Source organism: Oreochromis niloticus, linkage group LG18, assembly GCF_001858045.2.
Source record: "Oreochromis niloticus isolate F11D_XX linkage group LG18, O_niloticus_UMD_NMBU, whole genome shotgun sequence".
Taxonomy (NCBI): Eukaryota; Metazoa; Chordata; class Actinopteri; order Cichliformes; family Cichlidae; genus Oreochromis; species Oreochromis niloticus.
Window position 1 is genome coordinate 27346851 of NC_031982.2, and position 21443 is coordinate 27368293.

Sequence of the window (21443 nt, forward strand, 5' to 3'; positions counted from 1 at the left end):
CCTGTGTGTAGTAGATATTTACAGGACTGGTATAATAACTGTCAGGATTCCTGGGTCATTGACCCAGCGTTTTCAGTTCATGTTCTGTTTTCGCCACTCCTACCGTTTCCTGTTTCATTATGTTCACCTGTGTATTCGCCTGTGTCCAATTATCGTCATCATCCAGTCTGTGTATTTAAGTTCCTCAGTTTTACCACTTCTCTGTCGTGTCATTGATGTTAATGTGGATGTTGTCACTATTGTCCAGTCCTTGCGTTTGCCTTTCAGTTCAGATCAGTCAGCCGTTCTTTCAGTTCAGTTATTCAGTTAGTCAGCCATCTCCTGTTCTTGCCATTTGTCCCTCACAATAAACACCCTGAACCTTCACCGTGAATCCTGCGTTTGAGTCCTCTACTCCACCTCCACTCAGCAAACCTGACAGAATGACACGACCCGTGCCACGACGACACGCTGTGGACTCAGCGGACTCAGACCTGTTCGAGCGGCAGGACGCAGCGCTCTCCATTTGGGCGGAGAAGCTCAGGGGGAAACAGCGGCTCTTCTCAGAGAGGGAGCACGTCTTTGAGGGGACTCGTCTGGCTCTGGGCGAGCCTCGGAGACGCCGCGGTTCTCCACCTGCTGCCTCACCTGCATCGGAGCATTCGCCGCGGAGAGTGGGCGTCACAGGCCAAGCTTCGGCTGCTCGCTCTCCTGCCGCTCCGCTCCTCGCTCGCCCGCCAGCCGTTTCCCTCACCGGTTCTTCCACTTCGCCACGGCACAGCGGCTATGCCTCCCACTTCGGCTCAACGGAGGCTCCCGCGCCAGAGGTTCAGCTGTTCACCCCGCCCGCTTCCTCTTCCCGGAGAAAGCGGCGCACACGCCGTCATAAATTGGACTATTCTCAGCAACTCCCGGTGGTGAGTTCCAGTGACTGTTTTCCACACCCTTCATCCAATTGTTCTCTCAAAACGCATAACGGACTCATTTCTGATTCCTGGGGAACTTCCCTCCTAGAGGATGAAGTGGACTGGGAAGATTTTTTCTGCTCTGCACCCAGTGGCGGTCCTAGCCTGTTTGGTGCCCCGGGCGAACACTCCCTCTGGCGCCCCTCTGGCACACATGCACACACACATAAAACATATTAAGGATTGTACATTAACATAAAACTGTTGTTGAAACCATACTGAATTTCACCAGAGAAACACACACACACACATGAAGAGAGAGAGAGAGTATGCACTGTATGCAAACGGCTACCAAACAGCCATCATAATTTGTCATACAATGAGAACAGGACAAATCAACAACTGAGAATGACTAATTAATATTAAAATCTGTAACATAATGTATTGTTTGGAGTTTAGTCTGTTACTGTTACTATTTTTACCAATTCTTTTTGGAGCAACAGTAACCCACATTATTTCCTTAGGGATTAATAAAGTATTCTGATTCTGATTGTTTCAGGATGACCTGCCATTATCCAATGACACATCTGCTTACCTGTATCTTTTGCTCGTTTCTCCTCCTCTTCTTTTCTATTTTTTCTAAACTGAGCACCTGATGGCTTTGAACTTTTCTTGTCCATCTTCCATTGGTTTTAATTTTGCACTCCAGCATGAACACCCATCCCCCAACTCAAGGATCACCACAACATAACCTAATAGACCTACACCTTAGTTCACAGATTCACTTTGTCTAAGGTGTATTTCTGGGATTTCACACAACCCAGAATTCAAATCATGAATACATAACGGGCTTGGATTTACAACATTATGAATGAAATGTGCTCTATTTGGAAGCAGCCGGCCCCCCTCACCTTTCAACGAGTTGTGTGTGAGACTTTAAATCATCAAACTGTAAATTATAAATTATAAATTGTTATTGATCTCTTTACCCCGAGTCCTAAAGTGTATATTTATTTTCTTACTCTTCTTATATATATTGTTTGTTTACTTGCACTGCTGTAACTGGAGCCTCGTCGTCTCGTCTCTCTATATACTGGACTGTATGTAGCGGAGATGACAATAAAGTTTACTTTGACTTCAGCAGCAAGCAGGCGCACCGAGGGCTCTCGCGCTCACTTTTCGCATATAGAATTTCGAAAAAAACATTGGTGCAAATTATAAGTCTGTATCATGATGTCTGGTGTTTTCGTGTTTGTTGTTTTGTTTTTATTTTGTTTTATTTTGCGAGTTGGTTATTGGATGCCGCTCCAGCCAGCCAGTGAATCCCCCACCGCCCCGCCCTCTCCTCCCTGTGCCGCAAGCAGCAGGCGCACCTCGCAAACGGAGGGCGCCCTTACTCCCAGCAAATGGGCGATAGAAAACCGATCGGTGCCTACGACTTTCCCAATATGCGCTGGCTGATGTCGGTGCAGCATGAGTACGAGCAATTTTTTCTTTTCTTTTTCTTTTGCCGATGCCCGTGACGCCGCCCCCCACCACGATGCCGCCCCGGGCAATCGCCCGTGTCGCCCGTATCTAAAACCGCTACTGGGGACAGCCGTCGTCACGTGGCGGTGACGTAATCGCACTTAAAATGCGTACTTCAAGCGTGCAGACCCTGAATTGGGACACAGCCTTTGTCAGTGCCTCCAGTACAACCTGCAGGCAGTGTTGGGCAAGTTACTTTGAAAAAGTAATTAATTATAGTCACTAGTTACTTCTTCAAAAAAGTAACTGAGTTACAAGATTCTAAAAGTAATTAAATACTTGAAAAGTAACTATTGTGTTACTTTAAAAAAATGTTTAACCTTCTGGGGTCCAGGGTATAATTGGCCATTTTTAACTACTTTTGATTTTCCCTCTACATTTCACCTTTAAAAACTATTTACTTTGCCTTGTTTGGTATCATCCTTTTCAGCACAACCTCACGTGTTTCAATTTACAGTTATGTTTTCATTTTGACATACTGTATTAATACAATTGATCTAAAATCAGACAAAAAAAATAAAATCCAAGTAGAAAAAGTTATATTTTTTTACTGTAACAACCACCAACATGTTTAATGAATCATATTTCATAACTTTAAATGCAAATATAAATTGTCAATTTTAAAATCCTATGCACAACTTTTGCAAACAACAAAGTTATTTTCAGCCATTTATCTTTTACCCTTTTTTTTAAAATAACCATTTCAAACTATTTACATAACAATCAGATGCTCTGCATTCAAAAAGATGCCACACAAATTATTTCTTTCTGCTGTCTTCCTCTCTCTCTCTCTCGCCATCACTCCTAAAACTTCCCCCTCTTCCTAAACAACCAAATGTCACGTTGCCATATCAGTTTTGATTGGTTGACATGGTGCATTTTTCCACCAACACAAAGGGCTGTTTTTTTTGTTTGTTTGTTTTTTGGCCATAAGCAGAGTGCGCTCGCTAGCGCTGTCCTTAGACAGTAAATGGGACGAAAGTATTCAGAAAAAAAAACACCGCGTATATATTGTTTATCATGACTCTGGTTTTACATGGCCTATCAACACAATTTAAAAACTGGTATATATCACCTTGTTGCTTTGTCATCTTGAAGTGGTCATGTGATTGGCTTACCACCACTACTTTATTCTTCCTCAGTCAAACAGCAGCACTCATGCGATTGTTTTGCCCCCTTAGCTACAGGTGTTGTGCTAAGAAGTGATCGTCAGGCAGAAAGTGATTGCCGTCTGTGGGAGCGCGCGCAGCTGCTTAAAGCTGTAGCGCCCAGATTAATTACAGCTACTTCCGTGCAACTGATATAACATGCGGTAAGCTGAACACAGCTTTAACCATCTGTTTGTTGAAAAATAGTAACGCGACCGCACCACATTTTTTTGTTAGTAACGGTAATGGCGTTGTAACAATAGAAATAGTAATTAGTCAGATTACTCGTTACTGAAAAAAGTAACGCCGTTAGTAACACCGGTACTTGTAACGTCGTTATTCCCATCACTGCCTGCAGGTCCCATGAAAATACAGTGAAAGTGGCTAAGAGGTGTCTGTGAGCCCATTGCACCTTTAGTAAGACCGACTGTCACACATGGCAGCTACATACCCTCTCTGTATAGACTCTGTAGCAGGGGCGTTTTTAGCCCATATTTGGGGGTGCTGAAGCACCCCTAAAATGAATCAAAGCACCCCCAAAGATTTCTTACTTTTTGACAATATTTGCTGTGACACACTACTAAAAATATAAAAACCATACAGTATTTGGTTGACACGTAATATTCTAACGACAAACGTATAGATATGAGCTAACCGCCCTAACGAGCTAACCACGCTAACGCCATGCAGCCCACAGGGGCTGCACGGCCTAAAATCCTTTCATTTTCTCAAAAGTTGACAGCGCGCCTCATGTATGAATTCTGGTTGTGCTTACTGACCGCGAACCGATTTTATGCGGTACACAGCGCTCAGCAATCTGTCAAAAAATGTTTTGGTACGACTTTGGTAAGCTACAGAGCTGCACTGCTTGATGGATTGTCGGAGCATTACAGCTACCGAGGAGCATCGCGGAGTAATACGTACTGTGCTTCAACGTAATATTACCGTATTGTGTGTGTGTATAAGGACCATAAACGGCACCTGTTCAGAGACATGGTTACTAAGCGGATTTCAAACTCAAGGCTGTCAGTCACGCAGTAGAAGTTGGGAATAGAGCAGCTGTGATCTGTCTTTGTTATTATGCGCAGCGTCTCTTAGTTTACATTTTGACTGCACAATTGTGAGCTTTTTGTTATGCACAAAAACAACATTGTTTTCTTTTATTTATGGAGCATTATTATTTAATAAATGCTCATAATTGATTTTTGATTAATGTTTTCATGTACATCTATGCTGTATGTTAATAAAAGTGCCTGTGTGACATCTGGGACACAGCTTTGACTAAGAACTCTCTGTTTGTTTTTACTTTATGGCTTTAAAAAAAATATCGAGATATATATGTTATATCGCCATCCAGCTAAAAAATTGAATTTTGGGTCATATCGCCCAGCCCTAATTGTCAGTCTAAAGAGGGAGAGAGGAAAGAGGGGAACGTGAGGAGAAAGTACAAGGTCAGGAAGAACCAGGTAAGAAAACAGACAGGGAATAGTGACAGGCAAAACAGAAACTGTTAAACTGACAAAGAAAACAACCTAATTTTACTCATACAGTCTGGAAGTTGTGTTCTCCCTATATTAAAGCTGGTAAACAGAATCTGCAAAACAAACTGGGTTGAAACATCTTTGACTCTCTTTAACAACATTCCGACATAACATTATCATTGATTGGGGAGATTAAAATTAATGATATATTTTTATGTGGTTCAGCCACAACTCTACTAAAACCTTAGCCAGTAATAGGTAGGCCACCTTTTGGACCATCTAGTTGTCTGTATGCAGAGATGGGCAGTAACGCATTACTGTAATCCGATTACTTTTTTCAAGTAACGAGTAATGTAAGGGATTACCATTTCAAAAACGGTAATTAGATTACCGTTACTTTCCCGTAGGAACGCTGCGTTACTGCGTTACTAAAACTGTGTTTTTTGCAAGAGTGTCTCATTATAGTGATGTAAGCGAGTGCGACGTTCGTGACAACAGCTGTCTGCAGATCAACAATGGATAATATATCAAGTACAGGAGAGAGTATGAGCGTGCAGCGTTTAAAGCGTGGAAGTACTGACCTTATTTTGAGTTTGATTCCATAAAAAGTGACAAAAACATTAGCGTCCGTTGTGCGTGGGAAGAAAACTTCTTTTTACAGCGAAAAAACCCCCCCTTAACTTCCAAGCAAGCACCGAGTGCGCTACGACTGCAATGGGAAATTGACAGAGAAACTCGCGGAGTCTTCAACTGACCTGTTAATCAGTAATTAGTTACTGATTACTTTTTTCAAGTAACTTGACCAACACTGTCTGTATGTCTGCTGCAGTACATGCACCACATTTGCGCACTATCAGAAAGTGTCAAACAGAGCCCTGGTGGAGTGAGGAGCTGTAAAGAGAAGCAGAGTGCTCTGTTTATATTCTAAAAATGTTTTAAGCTAGCTTGTTTTAAAATTTCTGTACAGCAGTTTTAAATGTTTTCACACATACACCTACATTATCAGTGTTTCTCAAACTTTTTACAGTGTTTACCACCTGAAAAAATGTCAAGCTCTCCCAAGTACCACTATGAAAGCATCAAACTCAAAAATCTTACAACACAAAATTAGGGCTGTTCGATATAACGATATATATCGGCTGACGATATAAAAACGGCTATCGTTTCATTTTACGCTATCGTTTGTTTCGTGGTGTCGCAAAATAAACTGTTTACGGCAATATTTTTTCATTATTTTGATGGTCACTGTAGTGGCTATATTAATTTCCTAAAGTTCTCTCTTTCTCTTATATTTAATATAACCACACTACCAACGGACAAGCGCTTGTTTTTAAGCATTGTCGTTAGCAACAACGACGGTAAAACCACCTCGTGTCCGCTTGTTTATTTTCCACATAAACCTTTCACAATAAAGCTCAAGATCCTGTTGAGACTTTTCAAAATAAACTGAATCACGTGAAAGATGCAGAGTATTTACGGATGAGAAGCAAAAAAGAGCCGCCAGGTGCTAAAAAATAAACCTTAGACTCAAACGTTAGAACAGGCTTTTCCCCGCAGCATGCTGTGTAATAAATACTCACAAAGAAAATGGCGGCCGTTACAACCTATGTCTAAAAATGTATCGTTTCATGCATCAGTTAAAACACTCGACTCCAGGTACACGACGCCCAGCTGGAAACACTTCACGCAAGTCGAGCTGCCCGACATTCACGGAATTTACAGAAAATGTTACATTTTTGTGATTTATATCGTTATCGGACGATAGATGTCTTAATATCGGGATATGAGATTTTGGTCATATCGCACAGCCCTACACAAAATTAGTTTTAGTAAATTAGTATCTGCAGTAAAGATTTTTTAATATATTGTTTACATTGTACCATAGGCAAAGTTGCATCAATTTTTACAATTTTTTTATTCATATTTTGTACATTTGTACATTTCAAGGACTCTTCTATTTTTGGAGTGTATTTTTATGTATCTGTATTATATTATACATACACATTAAAAGTGAATCTCTGTCCAAAAAATGCTCTCAGTTTACTTGTTACTCACTATGATCATCATTCATAATTTTCCCCCAGTAATTAAGGTTAGGATATGTTTTTTTTTTTTATTCCAATCCATTCTTCTTTTGCAGCATTTAAATAACCTTTATGAGATTTGATGGTTTTGTTACAGATCTTTCAAAAAAGTGTTTTGCTTTTCTTTCACAAATGTGAGGATTAAATTGTGTTAAAATGTACAAAACAGTGATGTCATGTTTTGTGACCAGGACCCAGGCACAGAGAGACTTGATGAATTTAAGAATCTTATGATTTAGTCAAGAAATTTGCAGACTTGCACAGAGATGGTAAAATTATGATAACTGATAACGGAGACGAAGACAACAGACGACCAGGACAGGGAGGAACAGGGGTTTAAATGCACCAAGGAGACAGTCAGAGAGAACTCAGGACAACTGGACACATTTAAGAATGCAGGGACTGACAGAGACAGGGAAGAAGTCTCATCATGATGAGTAAAGTTCATCTTGCCTGGCTGGGCAGCTCCAAAGCGCTGATCCTAGAATCGCCCCTGGGTCAGTCAAAAAGGAAGTTGTGACTGCAGCAAGTTTAGACACAGTTTCACTCCTTCCTCCTCTTAGTTAATTTACGCCGAAGGGTGATTTTTGAACACATACATATAGCAAAAGATTTTTTTAAATCAAGTAAACACGATAATTTCATATTTACTCCCATTCCCACAATAGTTACATTGCACATAACAATTGATTGATTGATTGATGCTCATCACCAGCTCATAAAGTACACGACCAACTATATAGTGTTTAATCTAAGAAAGCATTGCATTGATAGGATATTTGAGATACTGACCAGTACACAAGGAGTAAATGTGAAGAAACTTGATTAAATTGTTCAGTGCATTAATTCCTATATATAATTTAATTAGTTAAATCCTAATTAGTGACTGCAGAAGATATATCAGGTCAAAAAGTAGGATTAGTAGTAGGATGAACTTTTTTCTGTATAAATACCAGGAGAGAAGAGCCTCTTTACTGGTCAACAAAGGCTTCATGGCCTTCCCAGTAGCTGAATACAAATCAAAGCTTTCAAAGGCAAAAAGATGAATCTGGACTACTTTGAAGAAGCGATAGACTTAGCTTTTCATGATGACAGTGCCATTTCGTGTCGCATACTTCATTCTCTATTGTTCTATTTCCTTTCTTAACCATTCAGCAATTTTTCCTCTTACAGCTGAATAAATGTACAATGTGTCCCAATAACACCAGGAGAGAAGGTTCATCTGCACAACACTATTTCAGAGTCAAAACAAATAAAAAGTCATTTCAATGAAACATTAAAAGAAGGCTGACTGGAAATAAACAATAGCTTGCTGCAGAGTCCAAGAAGACAGAAGATCAAGTGGCAATCTAAAGAGTTATAAAGAAAAGAGAAAAAAGAAACATGAGTACAGGGCTCAGGAGATACAGGAGGGGAAGACACATGTGCAAATCACAATTTCATCACAACTTCAAACTGTCACATTAAAAGCTATTATATTAATTATAAAATGTGATTTTCATACAGCCAATTTGCTGTCATGATTTATGTTTCTGTAACTCAAGCTTCCTAATCATCCTGTTTGAATCTATAATTTGGCTTTAGTCTGTGTTGCATCACAACTCAGATGAGTTTTGAAGAAATCCTGGATCTTCTTCCACAGGTGGATCTCAGCTGCTATGTGGGCCTTGAGCTCACCTCCCCACAGGACTGGCTTGCCTACACCTGCATGGAAGCTGGAGGGGCAGTGGGGTGCATAAGGTGGCTCCAACATGTGTCCAGCTCCAGGGTAAAAAACAGTCTCAAAGTTCTCCTTCCCATGATGCTTAAGTCTCACCACCATTTCATCCATGTAGGCTTTGCTGTCCCAGCTGAGGTCGTCCTCTACAGCCGCAAAAAGAAAATGGGTCTTGGCTCGTTCAATGGGGATGAGGCTGCCCTTGTTCTTCTCTGCCAGGGGATCTTCAAGAGCATCCTTTACAATGACTGCACCCGATTCAGTGGTAATAAACTTGCTTTCGTCATACAGTAATGATGACAGGATCTGCCGTTTCTTGTAGTAGAGAGGAGTGACCACATTGGCATTACAGGCATTGATGCACACTATGGCCTCGACACCTGGCACAAAAGCAGCGAGTGACAGTCCGATATTTGCTCCCTTGCATCTTGACATTATGCCAACTCCTTTACTGCCCACCTGTAAAAAAACACAAAAATTCAAAGGTGATAAAACATTTGGAGTCAAGGGCTGACTTCACTTGTCATTATTTTTATTTTTGTTGCAGATTGGTGTATATTGCCATTAGTGACACATTCACATATGCACAGTGAAGCACTGTGAACCTTCATGATTCCAATAAATAAAAGAAGAAAATGGCATTGTCGCTAAACAGGAAAAAAATTAAGAAATTATTAGCTACCTGATGCTAATAGTCAGTTGTGTACCTCATTTGCTTGATAACAGCCTGCAATCACTTTTTGTGGTTTTCAAAAAGTCTCTCACTTCTCCTGAGCAATCCCAGCCCATTAATCTTTGGTGAATCTCTCAAACGCCTCCAGATTTGATGGGCTTCTATCATGGACATTTTTCTTCACTTCACACTCCTATTTTGAATGGGATTCAAATCAGGTCTTTGTGCAGGTCAGTCAGTGATGTTCAATTTGGTGTTCTGGCCATAGTTCTTTGCAAGAAGAGATGTATGTTTTGGGTTGTTTGCTGGCTCAGACTGAGTTTTGATACTGATTGCTTGAGGTTTTCCTTTAAATCTTTGCATATCCTTCTTTTAATGATTCATCTCACCTTGATTCCAGTTCCAGATATTCCCACAGCATAATAGCATTATTATTATTATTTTGGGGCTGGTGTTCTTTGGGTTGTATGCCTCTCCCCTTTTTCTCCGAACATAACCAAGTGACTCAAAGAGCTCCAGTTGTTGTCTCATCTGACCAAAGGATGTGCTTCCAGTATGCATTATTTTTTTCCATGTTGTCCTTAGCATACTTCAGTCTGGTTTGAAGGTGTCTCATCTGCAGAAGTGTTATTTTTTTTTCTTTGTTTGTTTGCTCTAGTGATTGTCTTCTTTAAGACTACAATTCCAGATTTGGCTAAGTCATTCTCAAGTGTCTTGGCAGTAGTTCTGGGGTCTTTGGACACATCTCTCACTAGTTTTCTTTCCAGAATCTTGGAAATCTTTTGCTTTCTACCTCTGCCAAACTTGTTCTGTACTGTGTAACTCTCTCGGCCAAATTTCTTAAAACATCTCATCTTGAAACTTGGAAATGTTGTGATAACCATTTCTTGCTTAGTGATCTTCAACATTTTGTATTCTCAAGTCTAAATGGATTTCTTCTGTTTTTGGCATGTTACTTTCTCAAGTGACAGCTCACACCTTTGCTGAAGTTTGAAATTGTGTATTAACTGGATGATAACCCTCAGTTTCAACTTGATTTTACAAAGTTTGAGCATTACAAAGTTAAAGCACAGCATTGCACATCAGTGGCTTCTACTATCAATAAAAAGGTCAATTTTCAGGGGGTTTATAATATTGACCCTGAAAATTATTATTTGTTGGAAATAAATCACAACTGTGTGATAATAGAAATAATTCATGCTTTCTAAAGAAAATGGTAAATGGCCTGTATTTGTATAGCACTTTACTTAGTCCCTAAGGACCCCAAAGCGCTTTACACTACATTCAGTCATTTACGCACACTGACCACCACCAATAGGCAACGAGTGAAGTGTCTTGCCCAAGGACACAATGACCGAGACTGTCCAAGCCGGGGCTTGAACCGGCAACCTTCCGATTACAAGATGAACTGCCAACTCTTGAGCCACGATCGCCCCATAAAGAAAAATAGTGTGATTAAAAAAAGATACTATGTTGTAAAGCTTTATGCTCTCTGAAACGTATTCAGTTATCTGAATTAATGCAAATGAGAATATTTCTTAACTGCAGCCCTTCCCCCTTAAGTTGAGTCAAATCGCCATTAGCTACAGGAATACAGCAGATATTCCACCTGGGATCTACAAATTTACTCTCTGAGAGTACACAGCTTACAAAGACATAACCTTCCCTTTAGTATGAAACATCTTTCTGCAATCTGTGCGCACTAGAGCGACTCACCTTTGGTTGCTCTTTTAAGAAATTCATTGCTTCTTCAAAGTGGTCCAGATGCATCTCTGTGAAATTGTCACCCTTCTTATCGTACACCGCCTTTGAGAGAACCACAAAGCCTTTGTTAGCCAGTAGACTGGGTCTTGCCTCAGATATTGAGGTGGGCAATTCCAACACAGCAGGAAAAGGACCTTTTCCTGGAAGAAAGAAAAAAGGTTCTCGTCAGCAGCAGGTCACATTTTAAATTTTATTCTTAATGTCTATATAGTCTTCAAACGTAGATCTGTTCTCTGCTACAACCAACATATGTTTTATTATGATATGACTAATTAAATAACTCAACAATAGAAAGCCAAGACCCAGGTCAACTGTCACAGCCACAACTGAATAAAAGTCCACATAAAAGTGGGCAAAGCTTTTTGCCCACTATAGAATCAAGTTTTTATTGATTAATTTCTTCATGAATAACACTGATATGGTTAGACATTGATTCCAGTGTACCTATATACATGACAATTTGGCTTAAAATAAATGGAAAAATATTAAGGGGAAGCTAAGTTATAAAGATCAGTTTTTAGCAGTCATTTAGAACAAATAACAGAGTCAGCCGACCTGAATGACCGAGGAAGGCTGTTCACCAATCCAGCAACCTCAAAAGTACCATCACCTCTGGTTTAAAAATCAAAGCAAGGTAGTGTCAGGAATAGAAATATTTTCCTGCTATTAGTTGCTGCTATTTTGATAATCATCATTACCGTTTCAGGTTAATAGTGAGGTTGCATTCAGATGCACTCAGATGTTCAAATATATTGGTATTATATTAGCCTTTATTACAGGTCCAAGAAGAACCATTTTAAACGGTTGAGTTGAATCTATAATTTAAATGTTATTAATGCTTCTATGATCTCAGTGTAGAGGGCAGAGACAGGAAAATACACTCTGTGCCAAAATGAGACAGGAAACGCGTCTGCAGAGCATGTTTTTGCAGAAGTGAAACTCAAGCCAGAGTTTAAGTGCAAGCCAAAGAGCAGGGTGTTATTATGCATGTATCGTTGAGACACACACACGCTTAGTTAGAGGGATCACTGATAGGGGAAAGTTCAAATTGCTTTGCTTGGGGTTACTTTTAGACTATATTAGGAGGAGCAAACATATTGGCAGATCTGAGAAGGAAAACCTGTGTTATGAAAATGATTTTAATCTTTTATACATGATTGCATTTGAGCTTATTAAAGAGCTGTGGCTCCTGGTCACGTGAAGGTCAGAAGTGTAACGGGTGAGATGTGAGAGCATTTAAGGGCGAGACATATACATACAGACACAAATAGTGAGAGGTCATGACACGTACGCAGTACACAGCATGCACGCGCCCTCGCACGTGCACGCACACACACATACACACCATGGTAGATCTATTTTGGTAGGGCAGAAGTGAAGATGTGTGCCGACGTACTTAGAGGAAGTGCAACAGATGTCCCAGAGGGAAGCGACAGCGAAGACGAGCTGAGGGGAAGCACCGACCTGAAGACAATGTTCTTTAAAACTATGCTAAAGTTCATGGAACATGTTGTGGTTTAAGTTGACGTAAGCTGTACTTTGTCTGTTTTTGCAAAAGAGGGGGCTTTGTTGTCTCAACCCTATAAAACCTTGTCTAATGATTGTAAGTTCAGTTCGACGCTGAAATCTGCACAGCGGTCGGACTCACACATGTGTTTATTAAAATGCCGTCTAAATTGCACACGCCTGGATCTGTGGTTATTTATGGATTCTTCTCTCAACATTGAACCCTAACAGTAGCTTTATAGGTTAGTCACGGAGTTTTAAAGTGGATTTAGAATTTCACTGGAAGCCACAGAAGGGATCCAAAATAGGTGTAATATGTGACCACCAACTATTTTTGTTAGCAGTCTTTCTAGCAAGTCTTGCTGTGTTCTGCACTAATTTGATATGAGCTGTGGACGACTGAGAAATGCACCTGAAATGTGAATTGCAATAATCAAGGTGTGAGAATACTGAGATGTGAATTAGAAGTTTCAGATGAATGACACTAAAGGTTTAATTTCAACAATGCTGATTTATAAGCTGGTTAATATTACATGAACTAAAATGAAGACAGAAAGTTTGGAACCACCTCCAGTACCTGGAGGAGTGAACAGGACTCCACGGATGTTTCCTTCATTGACGGGGACCCTGGTGACCCCATCTCTCATCAGAAGCCTCTCATTTGTCATCTCTGCCAGTAATCTGCCCTCCTCTTCATGCACAGAAAACTTCACCACCTGGGGGTTTATGCAATTTGTCTTTTGATATTTTTTGTGCATGGTATGTGGCCTCATGGAACACAGCAGACCCATGGGTTCTACTCCAACGTAGCTCCCACCTAGCGAGGGGTCTCTTTTCAGGTCGACCTCCCCATTGCTGTCTGCCCTGTAGGTAGCCGAGGAGCTGAACACCACTCCCTTGTCATCAGTTGATTTGGCTCTCATGCTGACAACCTGCCTTGGCCTCAGCCCGGCCACCTTCACCTGAATGGGCTCATCAAACATACATTTGACGCTCGGCAGCAGTTTCAATCTGATTTGAGAGGACATCTTTTCTGAAAATGAGAAAAATTGGAGTCCATGAATGTAACATAAAAAGTCCCTTTTCAAAATAAATTTGCAAGAAGATTTAGAATGAGACAAGGTGAGATAGAAAATGGGAGACCCATCCATATTACATATTGTTTTATGCTTTCAGACAAACAGAGGGACAGATAAAGACTCAAGGGTGCCATTACTAACATCCAGTGTTTAAAACAATCCACTGTTCCAGTTTGCCCCAGAGCGTATGAAATCCTTTGCACCACACTCTATTCAAATATGTATTATTAGTTTTTGGTAGCTGGGGATCCGTTGACGGAGATGCTGGACAGACCTGGCACATTTAACATATAGTGAGGGTGCTCTGGGAACGCCTGGCACAGGCCTTGTTCTGCAAGATCTTCAACAACTCAACTCGCAAGGTGGTTGCCCTGAACCAAATGGTGGACACCAGAGGTGAAGGGAGCCAACAGGCTGAAGAAGGAGTCCTATCCGGCTTGGTTAGCATGTGGGACTTTGGGTGCAGTGACTTAAGCAAAAACTCGTGTATGGGAGGAGTTCAGAGAGGCCATGGATAAAGACTTTTAGACTGCCTTGAAGAGATTCTGGCAAACCTTCAGCTGACTCAGGAGGGGAAAGCAGTGCTGTACCTGCACTGTGTATAGCAGTGGTTCCCAAAGTGTGGGGCCCGCCCCCTAGGGGGGGCGCAGAGCTATTGCAGGGGGGCGCGGCATGAAAAGGGAAAAAAACCAAAAACAACGCTTGGACACTGCTAGCACGGGGCGCCCACACAAACGCAAAGCAGGAGATGAAGCATCGCTGAATATGTTTCCAAACCAACTTCATTCTAAGCCAAAGACTAGAAAATATGGTGAAGCATATCTTCCCTTTGGCTTCACCTGCACAAGTGCTGAGGTAGGTCTCCCTGCAGAATTAGTTTTCCCTGCATCGGGAGCAGCGCTGGGCTGTTCAAATCACGGACAGTATCCCACAGTTGTTTATGTTTTTGAACCCATTTTGTAGAGGGTTTTTTTGAAAAATGTATTGATAGCAATGTTGAACATTATTACACAGGAAAAAAAACAACTACATGTAAAATAATTACACCGTGATGCCTCTGCCTTTCTAAATGCAGGGACAGTAATGGCCTGTATATGTAAGCCTGTAAAACCTGCAGATAGTCAGATTAACAGTAACAGTATTTTGTCTCTATCTGCCATTCTGCAATTCATCTCATGTAAACAATAACGTGGCGCACAGTGTGACGTGAAAAAGGCACATACGTTTGACATTGCGTGACAAACTCTGTATTCCTTGTCCACACGTAAACGCAAAAAAAAGGAGTTTTAAAAAATCTCCGTTCTCGGTGATTCGATACGCCGTTTACATGTGCCCGAAACAGCTGCGCGTTCAAAAATACCCGTGTAGGTGCGGACGGAGCGTAAAAGAGTTGGTAGTTTATTTTCTTCAATTCAATTCAATTCAATTCAATTTTATTTATATAGCGCCAAATCACAACAAAAGTCGCCTCAAGGCGCTTTATATTGTACAGTAGATAGCACAATAATAAATACAGAGAAAAACCCAACAATCATATGACCCCCTATGAGCAAGCACTTTGGCGACAGTGGGAAGGAAAAACTCCCTTTTAACAGGAAGAAACCTCCGGCAGAACCAGGCTCAGGGAGGGGCGGCCATCTGCTGCGACCGGTTGGGGTGAAAGAAGGAAAACAGGATGAAAGACATGCTGTGGAAGAGAGACAGAGATTAATAACAGATATGATTCGATGCAGAGAGGTCTATTAGCACATAGTGAGTGAGAAAGGTGACTGGAAGGGAAAAACTCAATGCATCATGGGAATCCCCGGCAGCCTACGTCTATTGCAGCATAACTAAGGGAGGATTCAGGGTCACCTGGTCCAGCCCTAACTATATGCTTTAGCAAAAAGGAAAGTTTTAAGCCTAATCTTGAAAGTAGAGATAGTGTCTGTCTCCCGAATCCAAACTGGAAGTTGGTTCCACAGAAGAGGGGCCTGAAAACTGAAGGCTCTGCCTCCCATTCTACTTTTAAATACTCTAGGAACAACAAGTAGGCCTGCAGTGCAAGAGCGAAGTGCTCTAATAGGGTGATATGGTACTACAAGGTCATTAAGATAAGATGGGGCCTGATTATTTAAGACCTTGTATGTGAGGAGCAGGATTTTGAATTCAATTCTGGATTTAACAGGAAGCCAATGAAGGGAAGCCAAAACAGGAGAAATATGCTCTCTCTTTCTAGTCCCTGTCAGGACTCTTGCTGCAGCATTTTGGATTAGCTGAAGGCTTTTCAGCGAGTTTTTAGGACTTCCTGATAATAATGAATTACAGTAGTCCAGCCTGGAAGTAATAAATGCATGAACTAGTTTTTCAGCATCACTCTGAGACAGGATATTTCTAATTTTAGAGATGTTGCGCAAATGGAAGAAAGCAGTCTTACATATTTGTTTAATATGTGCGTTGAAGGACATGTCCTGGTCAAAAATGACTCCAAGGTTTCTCACAGTGTTACTGGAGGCCAAGGTAATGCCATCCAGAGTAAGAATCTGCTTAGATACCATATTTCTAAGATTTTCAGGGCCGAGTACAATAACCTCAGTTTTATCTGAATTAAGAAGCAGAAAGTTAGCGGCCATCCAGGTCTTTATGTCTTTAAGACATTCCTGCAGTTTAACTAATTGGTGTGTGTTACCTGGCTTCATGGATAGATAGAGCTGCGTGTCATCTGCATAGCAGTGAAAATTTATGCTATGTCTTCTAATGATGTTGCCTAGGGGAAGCATGTATAATGTAAATAGAATTGGTCCTAGCACTGAACCCTGTGGAACACCATAATTGACCTTAGTGTCTGAAGAGGACTCTCCATTTACATGTACAAATTGGAGTCTATTAGATAGATATGATACAAACCACTGCAGTGCAGTATCTGTAATACCTACAGCATGTTCCAATCGCTCTAATAGGATATTATGATCAACAGTATCAAACGCTGCACTAAGGTCTAGCAGGACAAGCACAGAGATGAGTCCACTGTCAGAGGCCATAAGAAGATCATTTGTAACCTTCACTAAAGCTGTTTCTGTGCTGTGCTGAGCTCTGAAACCTGACTGAAACGCTTCAAATAAGCCATTCCTCTGCAGATGATCTGTTAGCTGTTTGACAACTACTCTTTCAAGGATTTTTGATATGAAAGGAAGGTTGGAGATTGGCCTATAATTAGCTAAGACAGCTGGGTCTAGAGATGGCTTTTTAAGTAAAGGTTTAACTACAGCCACCTTGAAGGCCTGTGGTACATAGCCGATTATTAGAGATAGGTTGATCATATTTAAGATCGAAGAATTAATTAATGGCAGGACTTCTTTGAGCAGTTTTGTAGGAATGGGGTCTAAAAGACACGTTGATGGTTTGGAGGAATTAATTATTGAAGTTAACTCAGAAAGATCAATTGGAGAAAAAGAGTCTAACTTAACATTGATGGTACTAAGAGTAGCTGTAGATAATATTACATCTGTGGGATGATTATTGGTAATTTTTTCTCTAATGATAAAAATTTTATTTGTGAAGAAGTTCATGAAGTCATTACTAGTTAACGTTAAAGGGATGGTTGGCTCAGTAGAGCTCTGACTTTTTGTCAGCCTGGCTACAGTGCTGAAGAGAAACCTGGGGTTGTTCTTATTTTCTTCAATCAGTGATGAATAGTAAGATGTTCTGGCTTTGCGGAGGGCTTTCTTATAAAGCAGCAAACTATTTCTCCAGGCTAAATGATGATCCTCTAAATTTGTGACACGCCATTTCCTCTCCAGCTTACGAGTTATCTGCTTTAGGCTACGTGTTTGAGAATTATACCACGGAGTCAGGGACTTTGGATTTGAGGCCTTAGTTTTCACAGGAGCTACAGTATCCAGAGTCGTACGTAGTGAGGAGGTAAAATTATTAACAAGATAATCGACCTCTGTTGGAGTAGCGTTCAGATAGCTGCTCTGCTCTATGTTGGTACAGGGCATTGAAGATGATAACAGTGGGTGGATTATATTCTTAAACTTAGTTACAGCACTTTCAGAAAGACATCTACTTTGATAAAGTCTACTCTCCACTGCTGTGTAATCAATTATTGTAAATGTAAATGTTATCAGGAAATGATCAGACAGCAGAGGGTTTTCAGGAAACACTGTTAAATGTTCAGTTTCTATGCCATATGTTAAAACAAGATCTAGAGTGTGATTAAAGTGGTGGGTGGGTTCTTTTACATTTTGAGAGAAGCCAATTGAGTCTAATAACAGATTAAATGCGATGTTGAGGCTGTCATTTTTAGCATCTACATGGATGTTAAAATCACCCACAATAATTATTTTATCTGAGCTGAGCACTAAATCAGATAAAAAGTCTGAGAAATCAGAGAGAAACTCTGTGTAAGGCCCAGGTGGACGATATATGATAACAAGTAAGACTGGTTTCTGAGTTTTACAGCTGGGGTGGACGAGGCTAAGCATCAGGCTTTCAAATGAATTAAAAGTCTGTCTTGGTCTTTCGTTAATTAATAGGCTGGTGTGAAAAATTGCTGCCACACCGCCCCCTCGGCCTGTGCTTCGAGATTTCTGGTAGTTAGAATGACTCGGGGGTGTTGATTCATTTAAACTAACATACTCATCCTGCTGCAACCAGGTTTCTGTAAGGCAGAGTAAATCGATTTGTTGATCAATTATTAAGTCATGTACTAACAGAGACTTGGAAGAGAGAGACCTAATATTTAATAATCCACATTTCACTGTTTTACTCTTTGGTTCAGATGTGGATACTGTATTGTTCTTTCTTTGTGATTTTTTATGTTTAAGTTGTTTATTGCTGGTTTTTGGTTTGTTTTTTGTCTTTTTGGGAGCTGACACAGTCTCAATGGAGATGGGTTTTTGGGGGGGTAGCAGGAGGAGAGAAGCTGCAGAGAGGCGTGTAAGACTGCAACTCTGCTTCCTGGTCCCAACTCTGGATAGTCATATTTTGGGGGGTTTAATAAATTGGTCCATATTTCTAGAAATGAGAGCTGCTCCATCCAAAGTGGGATGGATGCCGTCTCTCCTAACAAGACCAGGTTTCCTCCAGAAGGTTTGCCAATTATCTATGAAGCCCACATCGTTTCTGGGACACCACTCAGACAGCCAGCAATTTAAGGAGAACATGCGGCTAAACATGTCACTCCTGGTCTGATTGGGGAGGGGACCAGAGAAAACTACAGAGTCCGACATTGTTTTGGCAAAGTTACACACCGATTCAATATTGATTTTAGTGACCTCCGATTGGCGTAAGCGGGTGTCATTACTGCCGACGTGAATTATGATCTTACTGTATTTACGTTTACCCTTAGCCAGCAGTTTTAAATTTCCTTCAATGTCGCCTGCTCTGGCCCCTGGAAGACAATTGACTATGGTTGCCGGTGTCTCTAGCTTCACATGTCTGAGAACAGAATCACCAATTACCAGAGTTTGACCCCCGGCGGGTGTGTCGCCGAGTGGGGAAAAACGGTTAGACACATGAACAGGTTGGTGGTGTACCTGGGGCTTCAGTTTAAGACTATGCTTCCTCCTCACCGTCACCCAGCCGCCCTCTTTCCCCAGCTGCTTGGGGTCTGCCGGGGAACAGCTAGCGGGGCCTACGCTATCTTCGGCTGCACCAGCTACAGGGCCTGGCTAGCTACGGGTGAATGAAGGGTGCGAAGCCGAGTCTCCAATTCAGTAATCCTGGCCTCCAGAGCTGCAAATATGCTACATTTATTACAGGTATCATTACTGCGAAAGGAGGCCGAGGAGTAACTAAACATCTGACACAATGAGCAGGAAAGTGCAGGAGGGACAGGTGAAGTAGCCATGGTGCTAACGAGTCGGCTACGAGCTAAGCTAAGCTAGCGAAACAGTAAAGAGACAGTGAGTGAATACTTTGGCTATAAATTAGGTAGTGAGTACACAGAAAGGGTGATTCAGATGAAGCACGTTAAGATTATACTATGAAAAAGGGATGTATCAAAAGATTTAAATTAAATTGCTAAGCAGAAAAGCTACTCAGAAACACCACTGTGTTTGAGCAGGAACAGGAAGTGATACTCTACCACAAAGCGAGCGAACACCAAGTGATTTTCTTACTACCTGTAATTTATTGCAGATTATTTGTATTTGCTTAATTGTTTAATAAATGTTTGAGGTGTGAAATGAACCGCAATGGAGCAAAATATGGGTGGTGTGGTTGAAGGATGTGTTTGTGCGTGTGCGCGTGCGGGGGGGGGGGGCGCGAACATTTTTCTTGTTAAACAAGGGGGGCCCAGCAAAAAAAGTTTGGGAACCACTGGTGTATAGTGTGGGTGGGGGGCTGTTGTTTTCGACTAAGAACATTGTCGGATGGTGGAAGGAATAATTTGAGGACCTCCCGAATCCCCATTGCTAGGGGCCATTCAGTCTTTATACCCTAACCCTCTGCGGTAGAGTATCACTTCCTGTTCCAACACACAGTGGTGTTTTTATGTAGCCTTATCTGCATAGCAATTTAATTAAAAACCTTTAGATATCTTCTTATTTCATAGTGTGATCTTCACGTGCTTCATTCGAAGCATACTCTCTGTGTACTCACTTGCTAATTTATAGCCAAAGTATTCACTCACTGTTTCTTTACTGTTTCGCTAGCTTAGCTTAGCTTAGCTCATAGCCGACTTGCTAGCAGCATGGCCTCTTCACCTGTCCCTCCTGCACTTTCCTGTCCATTGTGTCAGGTGTTCAGTTTCTCTTCGGCCTCCTTTAGCAGTAATGATACTTGTAATAAAGGTAGCCTATTTGCAGCTCTGGAGGCCAGGATCACTGAATTGGAGACTCGGCTCCGCACTCTTGAAAAACCTTGAGATAGCCAGGCCCCTGTGGGCCCTGCTAGCTGTCCCCAGACCATACATGCCAACGCTCCCGATTTTTCCATGAGAATCCCGAATTTCAGTGCCCCTCCCGAAAATTTCCTGGAGTCACCATAATCCTGAATTTCTCCCGATTTTCCACCCGGACATCAAAATTGAAAAACTATATCCCAGATTGGCCCAGCCAATTCCAGTTTCCAACAATGGCTACTACTACTGCAGCTACTTAGTTTTAATATTACTTTTATTACTCTTTCTGGGTCGCAAAATAAACTTTTAACAAATTTTCAGGTGAGAATGTAGCTGTGTAAACTTCAAATATCTGAGCCGGATAAAGATGTTTATTGTGTGGCTTTTTTCAGTGTTTTATTTGTTAGTGAGTAAATCGGTTTGGCGGAGATTAAAATTATTAGATTATCTTAGATTAAATAAAACTTTATTAATCCCTCAGGTGGGTTCGTCCAGCGTTTTTAAAAAGCTGAATAAACGTCAAACAGAAAACTGATTAAAGAGAAGTGTGAGATTGTCGAAAATGTACGCCAGTGTCCGGTTATATTTTAGATAGCAAGTAGCAGACGGCAGAGTTTCACTCCACCGAGAGAGCTCGTGATGTAATTCCAAAGGCTAGACCGTCCAATTTCACAGTCACTCATTTCCAGTCTACCCAGCTTTCGGAGGACCCGGCCCACTTAGACTGCGAAGGCCGGGTCCTCAGGTGGACGCA

At 41.2% G+C, this 21443-nt stretch overlaps 1 protein-coding gene across 1 annotated transcript in view; it reads right to left on the minus strand.

Moving 5' to 3' along the window:
* Positions 1-7443: 7443 nt before the first annotated feature.
* LOC106097657 (acyl-coenzyme A thioesterase 5) overlaps positions 7444-21443 on the minus strand; it is a 56453-nt gene continuing 42453 nt past the window's right edge. The window contains exons 2-4 of the mRNA XM_025900391.1: positions 13362-13817; positions 11231-11418; positions 7444-9300 (exon numbers count right to left, since the gene is read on the minus strand). Of these exons, the coding sequence (XP_025756176.1) occupies positions 8692-9300; positions 11231-11418; positions 13362-13812 (1248 nt within the window). The 5' untranslated portion in view covers positions 13813-13817 and the 3' untranslated portion in view covers positions 7444-8691. The remainder of the gene's footprint in view (positions 9301-11230; positions 11419-13361; positions 13818-21443) is intronic.